Source organism: Budorcas taxicolor, chromosome 9 (assembly GCF_023091745.1).
Source record: "Budorcas taxicolor isolate Tak-1 chromosome 9, Takin1.1, whole genome shotgun sequence".
NCBI classification, from domain to species: Eukaryota; Metazoa; Chordata; class Mammalia; order Artiodactyla; family Bovidae; genus Budorcas; species Budorcas taxicolor.
The window spans coordinates 93,822,960-93,846,812 of record NC_068918.1 but is presented as its reverse complement, the minus strand read 5'-3'; the positions used below and the strand labels follow the sequence as shown (position 1 = coordinate 93,846,812).

At 52.7% G+C, this 23,853-nt stretch overlaps 1 protein-coding gene across 1 annotated transcript in view; it reads right to left on the bottom strand.

Moving 5' to 3' along the window:
• Positions 1-23,853, bottom strand: part of SMOC2 (SPARC related modular calcium binding 2) — a 161,240-nt gene that overhangs the window by 90,019 nt on the left and 47,368 nt on the right. Inside the window, exons 2-4 of the mRNA XM_052645711.1 lie at positions 19,666-19,837; positions 9,796-9,902; positions 8,648-8,747 (exon numbers count right to left, since the gene is read on the bottom strand). Of these exons, the coding sequence (XP_052501671.1) occupies positions 8,648-8,747; positions 9,796-9,902; positions 19,666-19,837 (379 nt within the window). The remainder of the gene's footprint in view (positions 1-8,647; positions 8,748-9,795; positions 9,903-19,665; positions 19,838-23,853) is intronic.

Here is a 23,853-nt window from a genome sequence, read left to right as displayed (position 1 = left end):
AGAGAGGATGGCAGAGGGACACAGCACCTGCCCGGGAGGAGAGGGTCCCAGGGCACAGCCGGTGCCCAGAAGTGTCTCTGCCACGTCCTCGTCCTTCCGCACATCATCTGTCTGCGAGGACACAGCCGGCAGGCGGCTCTCCACACCACGGCCTCTCAGACACCAGCGTTGGGACGGCCTGAGCTCAGCTTGAAGGGTCCTACACCTCCAGGCGCTCTGACGGCTCTGTTTGACCCCAGACCCACTCGCCCACTCTCAGCTGCTGACAGGCACAGGGGCTGGAGTGCAGAGGCAGGAACCCACAGGGGAGGAGCGGGCGCTGGGCACCAAGGCCGTGGCAGGGTCGGAGTCCCTGGAAGGCAGCCTTTCATGGGGTGCTGGGGGTCATCACGCAGTCAGACCAGCATGCACAGTGACACCACCAGGCTGGCGTCTGATAGATCGCTGTGGCCCCGTGCCCCCGGTTACCTCCCAGAGTGGACGGGGGTGCAGCTCCGTGAACGTTTGTGTCAGAGCAGAGGAAGACCCAGAAGTCAGCACCTCGGGGGCCTTCCACCTGCCTGCGAGACAGCGTCAGTGCAGCCCCAGGGCTGACGCTGCCCTGGCCTTGCCTGACTGGACCGCACCAGCCAAGTAAGGTGAGGCACTGGTCCGTGACCCCCCACCCCACTTTTCAGATGCCTTCAGTGTTCACTCACATCCTCACCAGCTCTCTTCCTTGGCAGGAAGCACCCACAAATCCAGAGTTTCACTCCCCAGAGCCCCCGATACAGAGCCTGCCCTCCAGAGTCTAAACCCTTGAGAACAGACTCCAGGGACTCCGCTGTGACCTGGGGTCACCCTCCAAGGCCAGAGGCGGGGGAAGGGCTCCTAGAGAGTGCACCTAGCCAGGCAGCGGGTGAGCAGCCTGACCTACAGGGCAACAGAGGCAGGGTGAGCTGGAGCAGGTGCCAGGGCCCTGCTCCCTCTGCCAGCACTGAAGTGGGCATCCCCAGGGGCTGGGCATCCTTTGGAGCTCACCCCTGCATGCCAGCCCGGGTCAAAGGTGCGTGCCTCTCTGGAGCCAACGCAGGGGATCTTGGGCCAGGACCCTGCAGACCGCCCACCCGGCCCCGTGCCAAGGGCCGTGGGCATCCCTCTGAGACCCGGTGCCCCAGGGTGAGTTCTGCCTACCACCGTGGGGGCCCCTGCAGCCACCTGAGCCTTCTCGGCATCGCCTGCTGGCTGGACGCGCACCTTCCCTCCCAGACGGCTGAGGGACTTGGGCAACCCTCCTGCTCAGCGCAGGTCACGTCCATCACGACAGGCCCCAGTGGATGGTCAGGCCTCCTCGAGGAGAGACCAAGCCAGGCCCTATGTCCCTCACTCAGGGCTGGGGACAGGTCACTGCAAGGTCGGCTCTCAAGCAGGCGCCCCACTGCCCAGGAGACCAGCATCCTCACCTGGAAACTGGTCAGGAAGGCAAGACTTCGGACTCCCCTCCAGACCCCCTGGATCAGAAATTCTGGGGTACTGCCCCAGAGTCTGTTATCCAGCTCTGTGTGGACTGAAATTTGGGTTCCAGAGCTCCGAGGAAAAGGGCTTGGCCTGGGCACTCTGCAGTTGCTATTAACAGTGTTGTTACTAATGGATTCTTTCTGTTACCATGAACTCGTCTCCGTCTTGTCTGTCAAGACCCCGCGGCTCCCTCGGCCTACCGCAACACCTCCTGTTTTCCTATTTTTACACTTCTGTGGACGCAGAATGCAAACAAAGCTGGCCTGTTTCCCCACAGTGAGCCTCTGAGAAGCTGATGGGCGGGAGGAAGGCTGGAGCCCCGTCCCGAAGGGGAGAGGCTGTGGTGCTGGGCTCCCTCCTCTCGGCTCTTCTCTCTTCCCTGGTGATGCTGCCTTTGAAAAGCTGGGATTCCTGGTGAGACAGCGTTAGATGAAAGGGATGCTGAGCTCAGCTCTGAGCTGAGTGTCCTGACGTCCCCCATCTGAGAATGCCCTTCTCTAGATGGTAAGAAAGGAAATACAGAAATCACAATTGAAAAAAATTTAGAGGTTATTTCTGATTTACCTTCCGTCAGTGTCCTCTTTAAGGTCTGAATGTTACATACTGCAGTGGCCGGAGGAAATATTAGTCTCACTCCTGCAGAAAGGTCACTCATGGTCAATGGTATCATAAATCTTTCCAGCGTTTGACTATTGGTATTTAAAAGGTGCTGTTGAAAAAAATGTACTGTTTGCTTAAAAAAAAGAAGAAGGAAAATACATACACTTCTTTTAATTCAGAGATATGGTATACCTCTGGAAGAGATAACCCACTGTTCTTTGTATAGAGGTATAGAGCCTGGGACCAGTGAGTTCTAAAAGACTTCTTAGTTTATCTTATAAAGTTTTCTTAAGTATTAAAAAATATGAGAAAAATCCATTTATGGCCTAAGTGTGAAGAGGACAGCTTATAGAAGACTCTTAAAGTAATGAAGGAAGTGATAATAAATTAGCCACCAAATTAAATGTATACTGAAATATTCAATACAATAATAGAGTTGATTGTTATACAAACCATAAGACACCAGTAAGTACATTTTTCCAGAGAGGAAACATAATAATACCAAAATGTTGCCCATTGGGTAGATAAACAAGGCCAAAGCAGCCTACACTGGAAAGGAAAAGACAGACAGATGGACGCTCCAGCACCAACACCAGGCACGGCCGACGCTGCCTCCTCAGAGCTGCCGCCTGGCCGGTGCTGGGCAGACACTCGCAGGGAGGTCCTCACGCGACCCTCAGGCTTCCCAGGTTTCCTTGGCACAGTAGCCACACACTGTGCTCTCTCCCTTGAATGCTTGACTTAATCTTTTAGAAAATTCTTCAGTGTTCTGAAATGTCCACAATCTGGAACTTTTATTGGAAATTTTGCATAGCTCATGTGGTCTATATCAAATTGCTATTTTTTTTTTCCTCATCTTGGACGTAAATTTCCTAATACTTCAAAAGTCATCATAACAGTAGGTGTTAGAAGGTGAAATAATACATATTTTTCTCTGAAATGTGGCTTCATTAGGGAAATGGACACTGGGGTTGGCAGCAAAGCCCGCCCCACCCCCGGGGCTCACGTCCACTTGAAAAGCGGGCCCCTCTCTCAGTCCATTTTCTACTTCCTATGACAGTTGCTTGTTTTCACATTTCCTTGCCAATAGCTATTGAAATATTTTATTTTGACAACTACCATTTTTCAGGAAGAGAATTGTTAAGCCTGAAGAAAAAGCCATTTTGAGGGAAAAAAAGTGTTCCCTCTGATCTGTAACCGTTTCCATCCAGCAAGCAACTTACTGTGCACTTGAATTCTCAGAAAGAGACACTTGAGAAGCACAGCTGTGTTGTTGATTTCAGCATTGGGGAATTCAATTGTTCTGGATGTTTCTTTCAAGTTCCTCAGCTAGGCAGGGCCCTTAATTTAGTGCCAGGGAAATTCATTCATGAAACAAAAAAACAAACCCAGCTTCTCTTTATAAAGCGAAAGCTTTCAGAAATCAAAAAGATGACCATACAAACAGGCAGTTCCCCGTTCCAGGCAGAGGCCGAAACTTAAGGTGTGACGGGAAAACCCAAAGGCTGTAGCGCAATTCGTGCAAACGACATCCAGAGAAGCTACTCAATCTACTCCGAGGGTCTCTGTCAAGTGTAAGCGGGCCCTCCGAAAGCCGCATCTGGAAGCCGGTCTGAGACACAGGGCCGGCATGCCCGTGAGCACGGCGCACTCGCAGGCGGCTTTCCATCGTTAAAGCCCCGCACCCGAGGGAAGAGCCCCTCAAGCGCGCCTCGTGGCCAAGGCCAGCTGAGCAAGGCTTCCACTTCGCAGGAGACGCTGTCCCTACAGGTGACTCAGCGCACAGAGGGCGGGGCGGGGGCGGGGCAGACTCGCCGGCCGTCACAGGAGCCTCTCTCTGCCACAAGCCGAGATGCCTTCCTTCAAACACACACCTCAAGCTGAGCTACACAGGGAGGTTCTTTGGATATTGTAACGTGAAGAGCTCCTACGAGTAGGCCCAGCTTCCAGTGTCTTCGGCCGCTTTGTACTCCTGCCAGGAGTAAGCTCTTGGCTCGGGTGCACTGTTTCAGAGGAAGATGAGATTAAAACCCCCGAAGCTGTTTCCAAATAATCTGGAGCGAGCCGACTACAAACAGCCTCCCTCGGAAAGAAGCCCTTTGTTTTTAAGCTCATCTCCTGCCTCTAGCAATGTGTGTCTTCAAACCTTCAGAAGGAAGAAGAAAAAGAGAAAACTCCTACAGAGGAACTCCAGGTCAGCTGTGCCCGCATGGAGACCCAGACACCCGGCCCCACAGTGGTGCCAAGGATGGAGGAAGGTTCAGTGGGCTCCCTGGGGGTGGCCGTACATTTCTGAGCATCCCTGGAGCAAGCGACGCCCCACCCCCGGCCCCGGCCCTGCAAACCTGGGGTCTAACCAGCAGGGCTAGGGGAACCATCTCCAAGCCGCAAGCAGGACCACCTGCTGTCAGGCCAGGCGAGGCTGGGGATGCATCTGGATGCAGCTCAAAGAGCAGCCTTCAGTCCTAAATGCCTCCCAGGGTCACTGGAGCTGGCCCAGAAGTAGGGAAGGACTTCTGCCCTGCTCACATTCCCCTCCCAACTCAGGAACCAACACGGTGAGGGACAGGAGGTTACTGTTCAGTCGCTCAGTTGTGTCCAACGCTTTGCGACCCCATGGACTGTAGCCTGCCAGTCTCTCTCCATGGGATTCTCCAAGCAAGAATACTGGACTGGGTTGCCATTTCCTTCTCCATGGGATCTTCCTGACCCAGGGATCAAACCTGGGTCCTGAACTGCACTCAGAGTCTTTACCATCTGAGCCACCAGGGAAGCCCGTCCGACTCTTTATGACCCCAAGGACTGCAGCCCGCCAGGCCTCCCTGTCCATCACCATCTCTCGGAGCTTGCTCAAACTCATGTCCGTTGAGTCGGTGATGCCATCCAACCATCTCATTCTCTGTCTTCCCCTTCTCCTCCTGCCTTCAATCTTTCCCAGCATCAGGGTCTTTTCAAATGAGTCAGTTCTTCGAATCAAGTGGCCAGAGTACTAGAGCTTCAGCTTCAGCATCAGTCCTTCCAGTGAATATTCAGGACTGATTTCCTTTAGGATGGACTGGTTGGATCTCCTTGCTTATAAGCGCTGGGAGAGAAACTGTTCTGCCCCTTTCCTGTGCCAGCCAACACGCCGCCCTTTTCCAGGAACCCCCTCCTCTAGACATGTCCCCCCAACCCCATTATCCTGGACGGTGAGCCGCCCCCTCCCCGAGTGCCTGCGGCTTCTGCACAGAACTCCCAGGCCCCCAACAGGGGTGTCAGCAGAGCTCTGAGCAGGCGTGGGCACCTGGCCCAGCAAATGCTTGGTGAGTGCTGCTCGTGGAGATGGTCATTAATAAGAAATGAGGAGTGGGCTTCCAGGGAGGGAGGGTGGAGTGAGTGTTCTCTGAAGGACAAGACCCACGGGAAGGACCAGGGGACCCACGGGATGGACCACCACGATTCACTGAAGGGACGGCTCTGATCACGTCCTCAGGGGTCTCACCTGGTGAATGACTGTCTCCAGGAAACAGGTGTCCCCAGGGGCTAAAGGGGCCAATTTCTCTCCAGGGAAGCCCTCTGCCTCCTGCAGCGTGAGCTCCATTGAAAGTCATGAGCCCACAGCCAGAAGGAAAGACAAGGTTGGTCGTCCACTCCCGAAAAGCTGTGCAATTACCCATCAGCTCCCGACTGACAGCAGGCAAGGAAGTGAGCTGGCTTGATGGAAGCTTATGAAGGTGGGTGAGGGGTCCCAGGGTCACGAGGAGTCACCGTGGTGGGGAAGCAGTAGCTCCTTCCCCAGCTGGGAGTCTCCCGGGAGGCCAGTGAGCAGCTCCCTGGTCTGTGCTAATGAGCCCAAGCATCTCTTCCTCTGCTCACTGGCCCTTTCTCTTTCCTGAAAGTCGCTCAGTCGTGCCTGACTCTTTGTGACCCCGTGAACTACGCAGTCCATGGAATTCTCCAGGTCAGAATACTGGAGTGGGTAGCCTTCTTGTCTCCAGGGGATCTTCCCAATGCAGGGATCAAACCCAGGTCTCCCGCATTGCGGGCAGATTCTTTACCAACTGAGCTATGGTCCTTAGGGTTTTCTCATTTATAAAATGCTGACCGTTCAAGACTTTTGACTTTTTCTGCTAGATCGCCTCATTATTCCAGTTTTCTTATTGATTCATAGGAATTTGGGTGCTTCGCATTAATGACTTAGAAACACATAATTGTGAAATAGAAGAATCCTTTGGTTTGAAGGTCTTTCGGGGAGGAGTGGGCCGGGGGACATGGCAGGCGGGCCCCTCTCCTCCACTGCAATCAGCCATGAGTGGACATTCCCCGCCCTCCTCACAGGCTGCTGACACGTGTGTTTGCACCAACTCATAACACACACACATACGTGCATTCTAAGAGAGCATTAGTGTTTACTGCTAAGTTTTAATACCTTTTTCTGATCTTCAAATTTCTAGAGAAAGTGCTTCTGTGGTAAGAACTCCAGGGTCAAAGACCACTGTTGGATGCTGGCGTTTACCTGATTGTAATAAACTGGACGGAAATCACATCTGTCCTCTACAGAGTGGACCAGGCATGCCAACCAGAGCAGGTGTCAGCCTGCATCCCAGAGAAGGGAGGAGGATGCTCCCAGGGTGTGCAGATGGAGCCCAACCAGCGGGCAGGCCCAGTGTCAAGCACAGGCTCAGCAAAGCGATGCCCATCACCACGTCCTTCCACATGGTTGGTGAGGAGCTATCTACAGCTGGAAAGAAGCTCTGATACATCAGCAAAAGCCCAGCATAAACTGTATGTGTGTGTGCGACCCGTCCTCCCCAAACTCCCTTGCACAGCCTCCACGCACGTTCTGAGGACAGGCGCCTGCTTCTCCGCCCATGTTTCTGCAGAATGAAAAGTGTGAATACTGCTGAGGATTAGTGGAATCTTTTCATAACTCTGGCCAAGCTGCAAAACCAAGCCACGGAAGTGTAAAGGAAGATGCTCCTACAAGGAGAGGCCAGGTGTCCAAGGAGCCTGCCCCACCCACACCGCACGTGTCCTCAGAGACACCCCTCCCTGCCCTCGTGGCACTTTCCATGCAATAAACACCAGATTCGGGAAGAATCTTACTTCCATACCCATCCCTTCAACCAAAATATCCACATGGACAGTGGGAACAATGGAACACTTCTATACAGTAAAATGTGGCTGCTACCTGGTTGGAAAAATCAATGTGAGTGAACAGTAGGGTGTTTTGATCCTAGAAATGAAGTATTACAGGGAAATTACAAGAAACCTGGCCAACTTCACTCATGGTTTTCTAAGAAAGTGCTTTCAGACACTACTTAATTTTTCAAAAGGTGTCACTAACATCACGGAAACAGGTACGTCTTCTGCTTTCTCCTTCATAAAATAAGGCTCAACGCGACTCAAAATGCTGGTACCTGGTTGAAATGAAATAAGCATTTGCGAGCATCTCTCAGACTGAGGGACACAGAGGCCAACTCATTATGCTAATTTTTTTTCTCTTTCATTTACTCCATGAGTTTGTAAAAGAATTATTAGGTGCAAATGTTAGCTCACTAAAAACATATTTTCAGCAATTTTTAGGTATTGGATGACATAACTGTTTTAAAAATAAAGATATTTTAATTCCACATTATGCACACCCTCTGGCTTTTAAGTGATGACCAGTCACTTGAAATATTAGGTTTTGTGTTTCTGTTAATTACGTGTGTCATCATGGTGAAGCAGTTATGAGTTCTGACCAGTGACTTGGCTCCTGGTATAAATGTCTGAACCATGGGCAGAATTTCTAATTATAAGATGCCTGCTCTTCAAACAGAAAAGAGGCTTGAAAGTAAACTCTGAGTACAAATGCCTCAACATTTTATGTGAAAATTCAGGAAGATGTTTCGTATTGTTACATAACATGTGTTTTTCCTTAGTGAGTTTAATCCAGTATGGTCGTGACACATGGATCACGAAGCGTCTTGGTAAATGGTCTGACGAGTCTCTGTCACCAATTAATCAAAACTCAAGCTGCAGACCATTTTCAAATAAAAATGATCTGAACCATTTATAACATTTTGGTAAATTATTAATGGAAAACAGACCCTTTTATAGATTATTCTCCCGCCAGGGTTATTGCCTTCAGTACATCAAGCCCACTTATGAGTAATAAAATAATACAAACAAACCATCTGGAAAGGGATCTGTGAAGAATGATCTGCTTTTTCTTTGCAATCATATACATACAAACCCAGAAACGCTCGCTTCTTTCAGCCAACGAAAACATTTGGTCATTTCTGCTGTTGACCACAGTCCTCGCGGCCACTGCTAAAAATTACGAATCCCGAACTGCCATAACCTATGCTGGTTCAGAACCAGATCTTCCACTTGTTTAAGCTTTCTTGAAAACAAAGGTCTCATAATATCTTGGGCTTTGTCCAGTGACGCAAATGTATCCCAATATTCCCCATAATCCCACCTAAACTGACTTCCTTTGCGGTCACAAGCAGACATTCATGAGACAGTCGGCAAACAGCCAGCAGCGCCAGCCGTGGGTTCGCCACGTGAGCTGAGTGAGACCTACCGGGACAGCGGGGTGTCTTGTGGGCCACGGCGGTGCCGCTGATGGGCCTCCCGTTGGGCGTCACGCACCAGCAGTACCCCGTGTAGCTGTGGCACTGGATCTGCGGGGGAGGGACAGACAGAGCGGTCAGTGCCCGCAGGGGCGCCCACGGCTCCTCCTGGGGCGCCAGGAGGCCCAGGGCTTCCTGAGGGCTGCATCTGGACACCTGGCAAGGGACCCCGTGGTGCCCTGGGCCTGGATCTGAGGGCTGAAGGAGCCGGGCTGTTTGCACCCTACACCGGCAGTGCTGGCCCGTCACTGTTCAGAGTCTAACCCTCCACCGGCCCTCATCTTACGAGAGGCGGTCTGAGGCACTGAGCAGTCAGGACACTTGCTCCGGGTCTGCCCATCGGCCCGAAGCAGAGCTGGGGACAGGAGACGTGTCCAGCTGCCAGAGAGATGCTCCGTCCTGGCCCCACCTGCCCCCCACCGGCCAGCCTGAGTGGATGCCACCCACAGCTCCAACCTCCCTCTGTCTCTCTCCTCCCTGAGTCTTCCAAAGGTCAAGTGATTGTTGTAAACAATGCACAGAAGTCACATTATTGGATGAAATCTAACACGAAAGTCACTCAGTCTCTCTGCAACCCCATGGACTACCCAGCCCACGGAATTCTCCAGGCCAGAATCCTGGAGTGGGTAGCCTTTCCCTTCTCCAGGGGAATCTTCCCAACCCAGAGATGGAACCCAGGTCTCCTGCACTGCAGGCAGATTCTTTACCAGCTGAGCCACCAGGGAAGCCTGTACTATTGGCTGGCTCACGACAGATCCCATCTTGTTTGTTTTTTTCCTATCAAAAGCTAATACGTCAGTTAGTAGGGCTTCTCAGGAATTCATTTCCTTTAATACAAAATGACAATGATAATATTGACCCGTTCCGGGTGGAGAACTGGGTGATTAGACGCTGCCACTAATGGACAAGGTGACCGCAGGAAAGGCAGACGGTGCATGTGACCCTGACCTGTGACCTGGCGGGTGCCCCTCCAGAAGCGCCATCACACTGGGGCTGGGGTCTCTGCCATGAGCGGGCCGGCGGGACCCCATCCACTCCCCAGGACAGGAGCACCTGCTCCGAGGAGGGAGCCCCGCCCCGAGGGGGAGAGGCCGCCCACCTGGCTGTACGTCCCGTCGTCACTGCACTCGGGGATGAACACCTGCTGCAGCTCCCTGCGGGCCTGCTCCTGGGTGTACTTCCTCTCGGCCACGCACCTGGACACGTCTGCGGGGAGGCACAGGGCAGGGCGGCGGTCAGGTCCCTGGAGACGCCCAGCAGAGGTACCACGTGGGCGGCCGGGCTGCAGGGGCCTCACGGGGTGGGCGGCTGCAGGCGGGCACCTGTCAGGGCACCAGTGTCCCTGAGGGGAGGCCAGACCTGGCAGATAGAGTGGGGTGTCCTCCACGCCCAGGGAGCCAGGAGACCACGTCTCCGAAAAGCCACTGGGCTCGACCGTAGGGAGAGGCGGACTCTACTTCCTGGACGGTGGAAGTCGGATGGTACCTCTACGGGCCATGGACAGACTCCAGGACCCAAGGACATCCTCCGGAGCACACGGACAGGCCGTGTGCCACGTGGGGGCCACGTCTGAGAGCTACGGTGAGAATCAGCCCAGGGACACTGGCCCAGGCGTGGGAGGGCAGGCACCCCAGGGGCACAGGCCGTCTGGCCTGTGGCTGCAGCCCAGGGGGCTCGCCCTGTCTGTGTCCACCCTTGTCCACCCCGCAGGCTCTCCCTTCTGCATCTGAGTTTCTCAGCATCTCAGAGTGACACCAGCTCCTGTGCTCCCAACCTCAAGTGGAAAATCCAACAAGATGTCAGATTAAAGAGCCGAGTGTCTTCACCAGCCCTCCTGGCGCACTGAGCACAGATTTCCACACATTCGCAGTGGAACAGCCACTGTGATGACTGGATGGAAAACACGGGGTTCCTCCTGTTCCTCGGGAGGACGCCCCTGGGACCCCATAAACTAGCAGAAAAGGGAAAGACTGGGGCAGGCCCCACCCAGCTCCGGACGCAGGTGTCAGGAAACACAGCCACCGAGACGCACCGTGGAGATCGGGTCACGGTGAGGAAGGCGGCCCCCACTCACCTGCTGCATCTGAGCTGGGCACCAGAGCCTGCTCACCCCGACGCTCATCTCGGAAGCCTGGCATGAGTTATGGGGGCTGGGCTGAGCCCCAGGAAGGGCCCATCGTCCCAGGACCGCAGGCCAGCTGAGTCTGTGTCCACTATGGAGAAGGCCGCCCCTGGGGCCGCCTCCACCAGTCTCCCGCCCGGGGCCCGCACCCCGAGCATGGGGCTTATTTCTGCGGACTGCCAGCCCTCGTAACTCACTTGAATCTCACAAGTCAAAAAGAATGGCTTTCCCCATTTTTCTTAAGTGTTTCCAGATTTAAATTACAAGTTGTCTGAAAGGCCCTCTGGACGCTGAGAGATACTGCTTCAAACGTGTCCACCGCCCAGCATTTTTAGCGGGTGACTCTCTGCTTGCCTGGGAGTAAAATCTCCTGGCCGTGATGAGATGCCATCTGGGGCCCAGCTCCAGGCTCAGGGCTCCTGCCCCGCGGTGCCGGGCCTGAGCACAGATGCTGCTGCTGGGGGCCCTCATCTCGGACCCCAGGCAAGCGCCGCGGCGCCGCCCCTTGGCACGACGGGCCTGTGTGCCGGGGGTGCGTCGATGCGGGCCTCATGTCGTGATCTGCGTTCCTGCCAGCACTCAGCAACATGTGGTTTTAATGCAGCCTGTGTTTTCGCTGAGGAGAAAACACTGCTGTGGACTTCTGTCCTCATTTTTTTAGTATAACCTGTGGTTTGACTGTCTAAAAGGAAAAGTGATACGGTTCCCAGCCTGCAAGCTCTCCACAAGGGTCCAGACGAGTTACAAATTACTCCCAACAGCTGAACTCTGGCAGAACACGGCACACACACATACATCGGTCAAAGAACCCATGGGCCTTGCTCCTGTCTCCGATGCCGTCTTCAAAAGCGGGTGCGTTTGCCACTGATCGGGGAGTTCCCAAACCTCTTATGTGGACAGAGCGTTAAATTCCGGTTTACGCTGGCACATGGCTGGCGACCCAGGCACGGGGACACAGGAGGACTGGGCAGCAGGAAATGCAGGGCCCGTCCCTGAGAGCAAGCCTCTGTCTGCCCACCAAATCAGGGGGCCGCCTGCTGGAGCGCCTGCCGCACCCCAGACGTCTAAGTCGGGCACAGCGGCTGCACTCGTGGGAAGGGTCTCAACCGCAGCCCACCACGTCCACCCTACTGAAATGCGGGGCCAACTCCCGGGGTGTGTTGTCTCGTTTTCCTCATTGTTTTCTCTCAGTTGCAAAGTAAAAGAGATTCCTTTTCACAAGCGTGTCTATGCATCAGAAGACATCAGTCACAGAGGCCATCATGCTACAACACTCGCTGTGACCCAGAAACAAACAGCCACGTTCTATAGCAGTTATTCCTAAGGATGCTGTCCTTTAAACAGGAAGCAAATCATTTCCTACTTTGCTAAAATCACTCCAGATCAGATTAAGCGATTATGGGAAGAGACACATTTGCTGCCCATTTCATGCAGAAGAATTCTGGAGAACAGTCACAAGGGCCCGAGGAGGCTCAGCCAGAACGAGGTCAGGGGCACTGACGTTTACAGGCAGCCCTGGGCTGGACCACCCCAAGCCTCGGCACTCTTCTTGCAGGGCCCCCATCCATCACACACACAGGACGATGCTGAAACATGACCCTGAAGAAAGGGGATCGTGTTCCCTCTAACTCTTCCTAGGTGAGTCCTCACCCCGGAGAGAGCCCCCCAGCCAGCTCCTTACTGAGGAAGGAGCTCGAGGGGATATGGAATTATTTACAGTCCATCTATGAAATCTATGGAGAGGTGACACTGAGTAATTTTCTGGTCAACAGACCTGCTGACTCTGGACACAGCAGGGCGACTACGTGTTGGTGGTTCTGAGCGTCGGGGGGTCAACGTTCTGGGGACACAGAGTTCTCTCCGCTGGGTCCCCGTGGCCAGCACAGGGCCTGCACGGACCAGGCTGGGGGCCAGTGAAGGAGCCAGCTCTCTGTTGGTAGCAGCCGCAGAACGCTAGCCCGAGGGTGACTGGCTTCTTACTTTATTGGCATCCAGTGAAGCAGATCTTGTATTTCAAAAGTTGTACTACTTTACCAACCTGTCATTTTGAAGGCCAGACTCAGAAAAACAGAGAACTCTGTGCTGCGGTCTTCTTTGGCGTAAGTGATGCGGAGCACCGGGCTGTGACACAGAGCCAGCAGGACGCCAAGGAGGCTCCTCGTCTGCCCGCCTGCAGCCGGCCAGCAGGCAGCGCCGCAGCAAGAGCCCACACATCCTTCGACCAGAGGGAGCGGCTCAGAGCCGAGGAGAAAGGGGCCCAGTGTCTATCTTAAATATGTATCATCATTGTAAACGCACAAAGAAAGAAACAAACTAGACTGGAAAACCCAGGGTGCACAATTGGGGTGGCGCACAAACATATGAAAGTGTTCAGGCGTCTCTGACATGTTTATCCAGGACACAACCAATCAGAACCGGCTCCGTGAAGACTGACCACCGCGACCGTCCGGGCATCACACCAGCACCCTGTGCAAGCGGTCTCGGGATCCCTTTGTGTGAACTTTGGCCTCGACATTTGCGGGAAGGGGATAGCTGAGGCTGCTCTGGCTCGCCCAGCTCCCCCAATGACGTCTTGGAGGATACAGGTGTTGCTGAAGCAAACAGAGAAGTGTTTTTGTTTAGTTTTCGTTTTTTTTACGACATTTCAGAGTCCTGTTGTATTTCTGATTCTGGTTTGAACATGAGAGCAATGGCCCCACCTCTTGTGTCTGCTTTCATCGAGAGGGTGCATCTAACACCAGACCTGGGAGAACCCCGTGGAAGGTTAAGGCCAACAAGCCTGGGGAGGGCTTCTGCAAGGGACAAGTGCTAGCCTGATTAAACCGTCCTGGAGCCACGCGTGTAACAGGCATCTCAGAGCCTGCCTGCGGTGCGAGGAGTCTGACGAGACGTGGCAGGAAGTGAGGACACGGGCCTGGACGAAAGGGCCTGGCAGAAGAGACACACACACATATACACACACACACACACATACACATGTTCTTGCAGGACACACATGGAACCTCCCTACATGGAGGTGCCTGCCCACATACACACATGTACGTGAACCTGTACACACAGGTACACACATCACACACCTGCAGACTCCTCCATAGAGAGACTCTTTGCTGAAGAAAATGCTGGCAGGTCAACACTGACTTCAGTTTAGTTCAACTCAGTTCAGTCGCTCAGTCGTGTCCGACTCTTTGTGACCCCATGGACTGCAGCACGCCAGGCCTCCCTCTCCATCACCATCTCCCGGAGTTTACCCAAACCCACGACCATTGAGTCGGTGATGCCATCCAGCCCTCTTATTTTCTGTCATCCCCTTCTCCTCCTGCCTTCAATCTTTCCCAGCATCAGGGTCTTTTCCAATGAGTCAGCTCTTCACAGCAGGTGGCCAAAGGACTGGAGTTTCAGCTTCAGCATCAGTCCTTCCAATGAATATTAAGGACTGATCTCCTTTAGGATGGACTGGTTGGATCTCCTTGCAGTCCAAGGGACTCTCAAGAGTCTTCTCCAGCACCACAGGTCAAAAGCATCAATTCTTCGGCGCTCAGCTCTCTTTATGGTCCAACTCTCACATCCATACATGACCACTGGAGAAACCAAAGCTTTGACTAGACGGACCTTTGTTGACAAAGTAATGTCTCTGCTTTTTAATATGCTGTCTGGGTTGTTCATAACTTTCCTTCCAAGGAGTAAGTATCTTTTCATTTCATGGCTGCAGTCACCATCTGCAGTGATTTTGGAGTCCAAAAAAATAAAATCAGCCACTGTTTCTACTGTTTCCCCATCTATTTGCCATAATGTGATGGGACCAGATGCCATGATCTTAGTTTTCTGAATGTTTGAGTTTTAAGCTAACTTTTTCACTCTCCTCTTTCACTTTCATCAAGAGGCTTTGTAGTTCTTCTTCACTTTCTGCCATAAGGGTGGTGTCATCTGCATATCTGAGGTTATTGATATTTCTCCCAGCAATCTTGATTCCAGCTTGTGCTTCCTCCAGCCCAGCATTTCTCATGATGGACTCTGCATAGAAGTTAAACAAGCAGGGTGACAATATACAGCCTTGACGTACTCCTTTTCCTATTTGGAACCAGTCTGTTGTTCCATGTCCAGTTCTAACTGTTGCTTCCTGACCTGCATACAGATTTTTCAAGAGGCAGGTCAGGTGCTCTGGTATTCCCATCTCTTTTAGAATTTTCCACAGTTTATTGTGATCCACACAGTCAAAGGCTTTGGCATAGTCAATAAAGCAGAAATAGATGTTTTTCTGGAACTCTCTTGCTTTTTCGATGATCCAGCGGATGTTGGCAGTTTGATCTCTGGTTCCTCTGCTTTTTCTAAAACCAGCTTGAACACGGACTTAGAGCAACCAAACTGTGCCCTGGTCCTGGGCACCGTCACCAGATAACAAAGCCTCCCTGGGAGGTAGAGGGAACTTCAGAGGCCCTGCCTTCTTCCAGGGCAGGTCATCTGAAGCCTAGGCAAGCGGTCAGCGATGCAGCTTCCAGTCCATTTCTCGGCTCTCCAAATGCAAGCAAGGGTTGCTGACCACCACACGTCCATGATCAGAAAAACCTTCAGAGAGATAGACTTCCTTGTGTTCGCCTGACCCAACCCCCTGTTTCAGAGACGAGAAGTCAGGTGCAGCCCGCCAGCCTGGCCTCCCGTCCTGGTTGCATGGTTCCCTGACCTCTGGGGGCTCGGGGTGTGCAGAGGCCAGGACCTCGCCACCCCAGCCCCATCCCTGCCCACGTGGAGACCCACAGCGGCTCCTGCCCTGGACCGGGGCGGGGAGGGAGGCAGGTGGGGCCACGCCAGTGCTGCTGGGCTGCACGCCTGCGGCGCTCTCAGGCGCTGCGTCGTGCGTTTTAGTAAAGTCACAGTGAAAGCACCCGGAGCATGTCAGAGAGGGGCTGAGCAGCACTCTCAGGCCTGCAGAGGCCCACTGGAAACCTCGGTGCTCTCCACGTGTGTGGGCCACGCCTTCCACAGAGTGTCCAGAAACAGAGCTGGGCCTGAGCTCTCCCTGCAGAACCAGCAGAGTCCAGGTCCCGCCCAGGTCAGCAGGACATCCCCCGCAAGTGGCCCGGGTCACGTGAGTGAATGCAGATGGTCCCGTGGACCCAGGGCCCAGCCTGCCCTGAGCATGCCGAGGTGACTCATCACAGCACCCAACTTGGACAAAGGGCCCGTAAGCCATCCCAAGGCTTCTAGACCAACGGTCACTATTTGGCCAGAGTGAACGCCCAGGTGGGTATCACTCAGGTTTTTCACAGGGAGAGAGTGAGGGGTCTGGAAGTCATCACAACCGAGATGGCGTGGGGTCCATCTGCACAACATTTCAGGCCCCCCGTGCTCACGCACTGATGACATTCATGCCCACCGAGACCCCAACACGGGCAGCGGTCACTCTGCAATGACCATCAGGACAGCACTTGTGAGGTTCGGGCAGTGGAGGAGGGTGACAAATGCCAGGCATCGCTCTGTGACAGTGTCCCTCTTACACACCCGTCACTCAAAAGACCCGGGTCTCAGAATCTCCAGGAAGCTGCTTTTGTCAGAATCCTTTAAGACAGTGTTTCCAGAAATCTCAGAATATTTCCAAGATCTTCTGGCATCTGACTTTTCTTTTCCTTCTTTCTTCTGTTTTTTTTTTTTTTTAATGCCAGAGATTTTCTTGAAAAGAAGGACAGTCCCAATGGTCTTAGATCAAAAGAAAAACATTAATGAGTTTACTGGGTTCTAAAAATATAGACTCCACAAATTTCAAAGAAAATACGAGAAAAACCTATCGGTGTAAACCACTGCACTTCTGTTCAAGGTCAGCAGAGCATAATATGAAATGCAAAAAGCATTTTCGTCCAACTTAACCAAATACTGAAATATTTCAATCGTTCCCAAACTAGAACATCCAAAAGAGACCGGCCCGTGAAGCTGTCACTCATCAAATACATGGGGATGTCCTCAAAACACGCAGCTTCACACTCACCAACTTGATGCTCGATTCACCAGCCAGTTTCAACACCGGGAACAATTCAGGGCAAACAGGGATGGGTCTTGGCGTTCCCTGCGGTGGAAGGGCCTTTCAGCCTGCTTCTCCAGCTCTCACCATCAGAGCGGGACACACGCGAGCTGGGCTGGTGTGGAGTCTTGCCAGTGCTCTTGGACAGATCGGGGCAGCAGCACCCCAGCTGCTACCAGGATGCCCATCCGCCCGCCAGCACCAGGCCCCTCCTGTCCACACTGAACCCCCACCGTGTGGCCCGGGGCAGGCTGGGGGTGTTAGATGCCGGACTTCAGGCGACGGGATGGGGAAGCGACCTGAGAAGCAAGCCAGCCGGTATGAGGGGCCCATCCTGTCTGGGGAGGTCCCACTCCCGCTCTGAGCCCCTTCCAGGGAGAGGCTGCTTATGCAGGCAAAGTCTGGTGCAGATGGGAAACTCCTTCTCTGTGGCCCCCTACAGACCACACTCAGATCGCCAGACTCAGAGGCGCCTCAGAGCCCAAGCCTGCCCCCCAGACCTAGAATGTCAGGGTCCCTAATGCCCCTCATTTCAAACTGTGCCGCCCAACCAACAGCGCCTCTCTGAAGTGACTTCATATGTTCGCTGCCCCCAGTAGCTGAAGCACCAAATAAACTTGATCTTGAAATTCACAGGTATCTTCACATCTCTTTATTTTGGTCCTTTTGATTTGAATCAAACTTGATCTTAAGAGATAAGCCCTGTTTTCACCTTCATTGCTGTTGTTCAGTCGCTAAGTCACGTCCGATTCTTTGCGATCCCACGGACGGCAGCATGCCAGGCTTCCCTGTCCTTCACTGTCTCCCAGATCCATGTCCATGGAGTCAATGATGGTATCTAAGCATCTCATCCTTGCTGCCCCCTTCTCCTATTGCCTTCAATCTTTCCCAGCATCAGGGTCTTTTCCAGCAAGTCAGCTCCTCTCATCAGGTAGCCAAAGTACTGGGGTTTCAGAAACAGTTCTTTCAATGAATATTCAGGGTTGATTTCCTTTAGGAAATCCTTGCTGTCCAAGGGACTGTCAAGAGTCTTCTCCAGCACCACAGTTTGAAAGCACCAATTCTTCAGCGCTCAGCCTTCTTTATGGTCCAAATCTCACATCCATACATGACTACTGGAAAAACCATAGCTTTGACTAGATGAGCCTTTGTCGACAAAGTGGTGTCTTTGCTTTTTAACATGCCGTGGAGGTTTGTCACAGCTTTCCTTCCAAGGAGCAGGTGTCTTTCAGCTTCACGGCTGCAGTCACAGCAGTAGTTTTTAACCTTCTTCTCCCTTATCGCATTTTTTGTCATAAATTTATGGCATGAAATTTCTTCAGTGAGGTGTGAGAATTCCAACCAAGGGAGTAATCCAGAAAAGTTAGGCTGGATCCAAACACAAGTGAGCTAAAAATGAGGTTACCGAAAGGCCATCTGTGTTTAATGCCAACTTAACCTCCTGCCCAAAAGTGATGCAAGGTGGGGACTCCACAGAGTTCCAAGCGCGACGTTTGGGAGAGTCCACCCTGACAGACGGACCTAGACAGACAGACGGATGGATGAGCCTCTGGCCTCAGCGTAATCAATCCCTCTCAGACGCCCACGGAGACCATGGCCAACACAGAGGTTTAATATGGCAGCTTCTTCAGAGTCCTCCAGCTGAGGGTCTGATGGGAGTTATCACCAAGAGGATATCTGATGGGGCTGTCTAAAGGAGCAGGGCACCAAAGGGGAACATAAACCTCAAGCCTCTCGCCACAGCACCTGTCCTCACGCGCTAAGCCAGCACAGGCCACTGTTTCCAGAAACTTCTCTGCAGGGAAGATCTCTTGACACTTGAGCCTATTCTTGGGTCACTTCTCATTTCTCAGCACAGATACCTGAGGCGTGTAACGGCCATCAGGGCATAAAGTTACACCCAAGTTTCTCACAGAATGATGTGTTTAGGGCACACTAATCGAACGCGGGAGGAAGGTAGGTGCTGGGCTGCCCAATGCCCGTGAGCAGAGGGTCCCACGAGGTGCCAACAGGAGAGCACCCAGGTCCAGGGAACAGGCAGCTCCGTCTCCGTCACGGGGAGCAGTGCCTCTGACCTGTGCCCTAGGCAGGGCGGCACTGTGAGAGGGACAGCAGCCAAGCGTGGGCCCGAGGCCCCCGCTTCCCTTCGTGTGAGCGGTCGTCGGGCTAACAGCTAGACACTGCGGGACACGGTCTCAAGGGGGTTTTAGCCTGTGTGGTCTTTTCTCCTAGATAATAAGAAAAAGAAAGTTAAATCTCTTTCTGAAAATGACTCTATTTGTGTTTGAAACATGTTTTGCTGAGTCAAACCTTTCATTAACATGGGAAACCTTTCAATGTTTTGCTCTAAGCACGCTTGTTAGCTCCAAATCCGCCTCTTAAATCAGGAAAACTGAAAATTACAAGTGTAAAATCAGTACCAAAAAAGAAGAAAAAAAAAATCCCTGAAAACAGCACAGGTGCTATTATACACGCCCCACGTGCTATAGAAGGTAAAACGAGAAAGGCTTGAAAGAACCACTTTAAAAAGTGGGAGCGAGAAAGGATGATGTTAGGAGACTCTGGAAACATTCTGTGAAACTTGGATGAATTTGTGTTGCGATGTGTGACGTCATAAAACATTCTAAGCAAAAAGAACATTCAACAAGAATATGACGATTCGAAAACGACTCTTACCGTTACATGCCTGGACAAAGATTCACGAGCAGAAACTCTTTGACTTTTTACATAGGAAAACTTGACCAGGTGACGATAAAGCACATTTATCTTACATTTATAAGCACATTTACCGTACATTTCAGGGCTTGGCTCTCAAACAGTGATGGAAGGAAACTTACCTTTGCAGTTGCCTCGATAAGCAATTTCTAGCTGGGGGTCTTTGCACTTGGCGCGTTGAAACTCGCAGCGAGATAGGAAGGTCCTCCCGTCGGAGGCGCACAGTGGCTTCTGGGCAGAGCCCCCACAGTCCAAGCTGCAGTCTTTGTCCTTGTCTTGGTCAACTCTCAAAAACTTGGAGGAGAAAAGAAAAAAGAATCCAGACATCTTAAGGAGTGTTCTGGGGGATGCAGGAGGCTGTCTAGGCCACTTAGCGTTGAGGGAGTGTCTCAGAAACACGGTGGGAAGCCCAGAAGCCTCTGACCTCTGGGGTCTCAGTCCTCCGGGGTCATTCCCTGCTCTGCTCAGCATCGGGTGCCTGAACCTCTAAATGCTCCACCACTGGCCTGGGCACCTTCCAGGTCTGCCCTGGGACACACGTGCTCTGCTTACCTCTGAGAGTCTGAATAGCACTGCTTTTCTTTGAGTCTGAATTCGGTGCCCGGTTGACCCCTCTATTCACTATGTTTTGCCATCAACTTGGAAGTCATGTGTATCCGGAGCCCCATCTTTCTGGAACTGGGGGCCAGGCCCTCCCTGCTGGACAGCACCACACAATCTCATCCACACCTCAGGTACCCCTTCGTGTGGAAGGTCAGTTTCTGAGTAAGTGCTCTGGTTCCAGAGGGAGTTCTTTCCATGAGGTCCGAGGGGCCCTCCGGAGGACCCAGGGCTGCAGGGGTGCTTCAGGCACACAGCCCCTGCCCTGGGGGCCCCTCCTGGATCCCTATCCTTGCCTTGGCTCCTCTGATGACCTGGACACACAGTTTCAGAGCTCAGGGGTCTCCCAGCGGGGCTCAGATCTGGCCGCCAGCCCCCACCAGTGGGTGGTGTCCCCTGCCCCCCTCAGCTTCCCAACCCCCCACATGCCCCACCCCAGTCCTGTCTAGTCCTGCTCACCCCAGACACAACGACCAACCCCAAGGTGACCCCAGCGCTGCTTTGCGTTGGAGGACGTGTCACTGAGGCATGGCCTGCCCCACACAGGCCTTTGCTCTGATTAACGGAACACCACTGAGTCATTAACGGAAAGAAGGGCGGCGCTGAGGTGTGGTCACTACTCCACACCGCACGGTGTGTGCTGTGGCCACTTGGACGGCTTATCCAGCGTGTCTGCCCCGTGACACTTAGCTCTGCTCACGGCGGCCCTGCCCTGTTCACGCAGGAGCCAGAGGGAGACAGGCAGCGGACTGCAGCGGGAGCCCAGGGGCCTCGGCGGCCTGTTCTCTCGTCAGGAAGAAAAAGAAAGAAAAGTCCCACACTCAGGGCGCCTCGTTTCTCGAGAAGATGGACACCCACACTCGCCCCTTTCATCTCCGAGCATCCTGCTTGGCGACATGTGAAGACCAACCAATGCCAAAGCTGAGGTGAAGCCATGGGGAGGGAAGGGCCCTGGGTTTGGGGGTCAGCTGCCCAGGGAGCCACATCCCTCCTGGGGTGCATGTGGGGTCCTGGGGAAGACGGGCAGCAAAGGCACTGTGGCCAGGAGCCTGTGGGCGACCACGTCTCCACCTGAACCTCTGGGAGCTGATTAAGGGCCATTTCCTAGGTTTCCAGGCGAAGGCTCCAGCCACCAGGCCGTGCTCAGTGCGGAACGTCACGTCTGCATCCAGCGGGGCTCCGGGATGCAGGGGACAGACTTTTCATGCTCTAATTTTTCCTGTGAATAAGTTCACTCGCTGAAATGATCTGTGCTTATTTTAACCAAGGGGCAAGTGAAAATAGATCATTGCCTTTCCAAGATTTTGCAAAAAAAAAAAAATTTATTTCTCTTAAATAGAGTAAGTACAGAAGCTTTCTGTGTGGATCAAAACAAACTGTGGAAAATTCTTAAAGAGATGGGAATAGCAGATCACCTGACCTGCCTCTTGAGAAATCTGTATGCAGGTCAGGAAGCAACAGTTAGAACTGAACATGGACCAACAGACTGGTTCCAAATAGGAAAAGGAGTCCGTCAAGGCTGTATATTGTCACCCTGCTTATTTAACTTCTATGCAGAGTCCATCATGAGAAACGCTGGGCTGGATGAAGCACAAGCTGGAATCAAGATTGCCAGGAGATATATGAATAACCTCAGATACGCAGATGACACCACCCCCACCCTTATGGCAGAAAGTGAAGAGGAACTCTTGATGAAAGTGGAAGAGGAACTCTTGATGAAAGTGAAAGAGGAAAGTGAAAAAGTTGCCTTAAAACTCAAGATTCAAAAAATGAAGATCATGGCATCCGGTCCCCTCACTTCATGGCAAATAGGTGGGGATACAATGGAACCACAACAGACTTTATTTTCTTGGCTCCAAAATCACTATGAACAGTGACTGCAGCCATGAAATCAAAAGATGCTTGCTCCTCGGAAGAAAGCTGTGGCCAATAGACAGCATATTAAAAAGCAGAGACATCACCTTAATGACCAAGGTCCATCTGGTCAAAGCTCTGGTTTCCCAGTGGTCACGGATGGATGTGAGAAGGCTCAGCGCTCTCAGTGCTGAAGAGTTGATGCCTTCAAACTATGATGTTGGAGAAGACTCTTGAGAGTCCCTTGGACAGCAAGGAGATCCAACCAGTCCATCCTAAAGGAAATCAGTCTCGAATACTCATTGGAAGGACTGATGCTGAAGCTGAAACTCCAATACTTTGGCCACCTGATGCGAAGAGCCTACTCATTGGGAAAGACCCTGATGCTGGGAAAGATTGAGGGCAGGAGGAGAAAGGGGCAATAGAGGATGAGATGGCTGGATGGCATCACCAACCCAATGGACGTGAACTTGGGCAAACTGTGAGAGACGGGGGACCTGGTGTGCTGCAGTCCATGGGGTCAAAGACAGTCGGACACGACTGAGCTAGTCGGACACGACTGAGCTACTGAACCAAAAAAGCACAGAAGCAGGCTGACTGAATTCTGTCACTGCGGAATTTCAACTTCTTTTTCTTTTCGCTCTCCCTGAGACTGATTTGCGTGAGCTAACGTTCCATCCCTGGCGGCAGCGGCTCCCAGGAGACAGGATCTCCACACGAGGGATCCCGTCCTCGTGAAGTGCTGCTTGTCTTTCAAAGCTGCCTCATTCCGCTCCTCACAAGCATCTAGTTTTCACAGGCTTGTTCCTGTGACTCACAGGTGGCTGGGACCAGAGCAGTTTTGTGCAAGAGCAAGAGAGACAGGGAGAGGGGCCACAGAGGAGCAAAGCTGACCGAAACATCCTGGGCCCTCCCAGGCCCGGCCCACACGGGAGCCCACCCAGAAGGCGCGCCCTTCAATTCCAGATGCAGACAGGCAATCACCTAAGTCCTGCTAATTTTTACGTATAAGAGGTGCTCTATTTGTATTTCCTGAAACCCTAGGACGAGGAAATGCAGATGACTTAGGGAAGACACCGTAATTACCATTCTCTCTAAACGGAGGGCGACAGCCTCTCTCTTCTCAGTTTTGAAAAAGTCGAGCATTCAGGCGTTTGGGATTTGACCGCAATTCTTGGTAATTTAATGGTGTGGAACAAACAATGGACCCGTTCTTTCTCAGAAATGAGAGAACTCATACTTTCTCCCCATTTCTCCCCCTCCCCACTTTTACCAGCAATTAAATTCCAGGGGAGTGAGTGCACAGAGGAAAGTGAGCTTTTCAAGGAGCTGGATTCTTTACCAAACAAAGCCGAGGGAGGAAAATAAACTATACCAATATTCCTCTTCTAAAGAATTTAGTGTTCACTAACGAACGTGGTTGAGGGTCTTCACACTAGTTCCGCTCAGAGGCCCTTTGTCCAGCTTAGAGGGACTCTGTTGCACTTTGAGCACCACTATGACAGCAACAACCTCAGGGTCCCAGGCCCGCCTCGCTTCCGTTCAGGGTGCAGGGAAGTCGGCACATGGTGGGGGGAGGCGCTAAGGGGCTGCACGTGCAAATCTGCCTGCAGGCCACGCGGCTGCAGCACTAGCAAAACCGGGTCAAGGGCACAGGCGTGAAAGCCACGGTCCGCGTGCTGCTTAATAAACGCAGGGGTGAGGCGTGAAAGCCACGGTCCGCGTGCTGCTTAATAAACGCAGGGGTGAGGCGTGAAAGCCACGGTCCGCGTGCTGCTTAATAAACGCAGGGGTTTAAACCAGAGGAAAAGTGGGAACGAGTGCAGTCATTTAGGAAACAGATTAAACTCTTGATA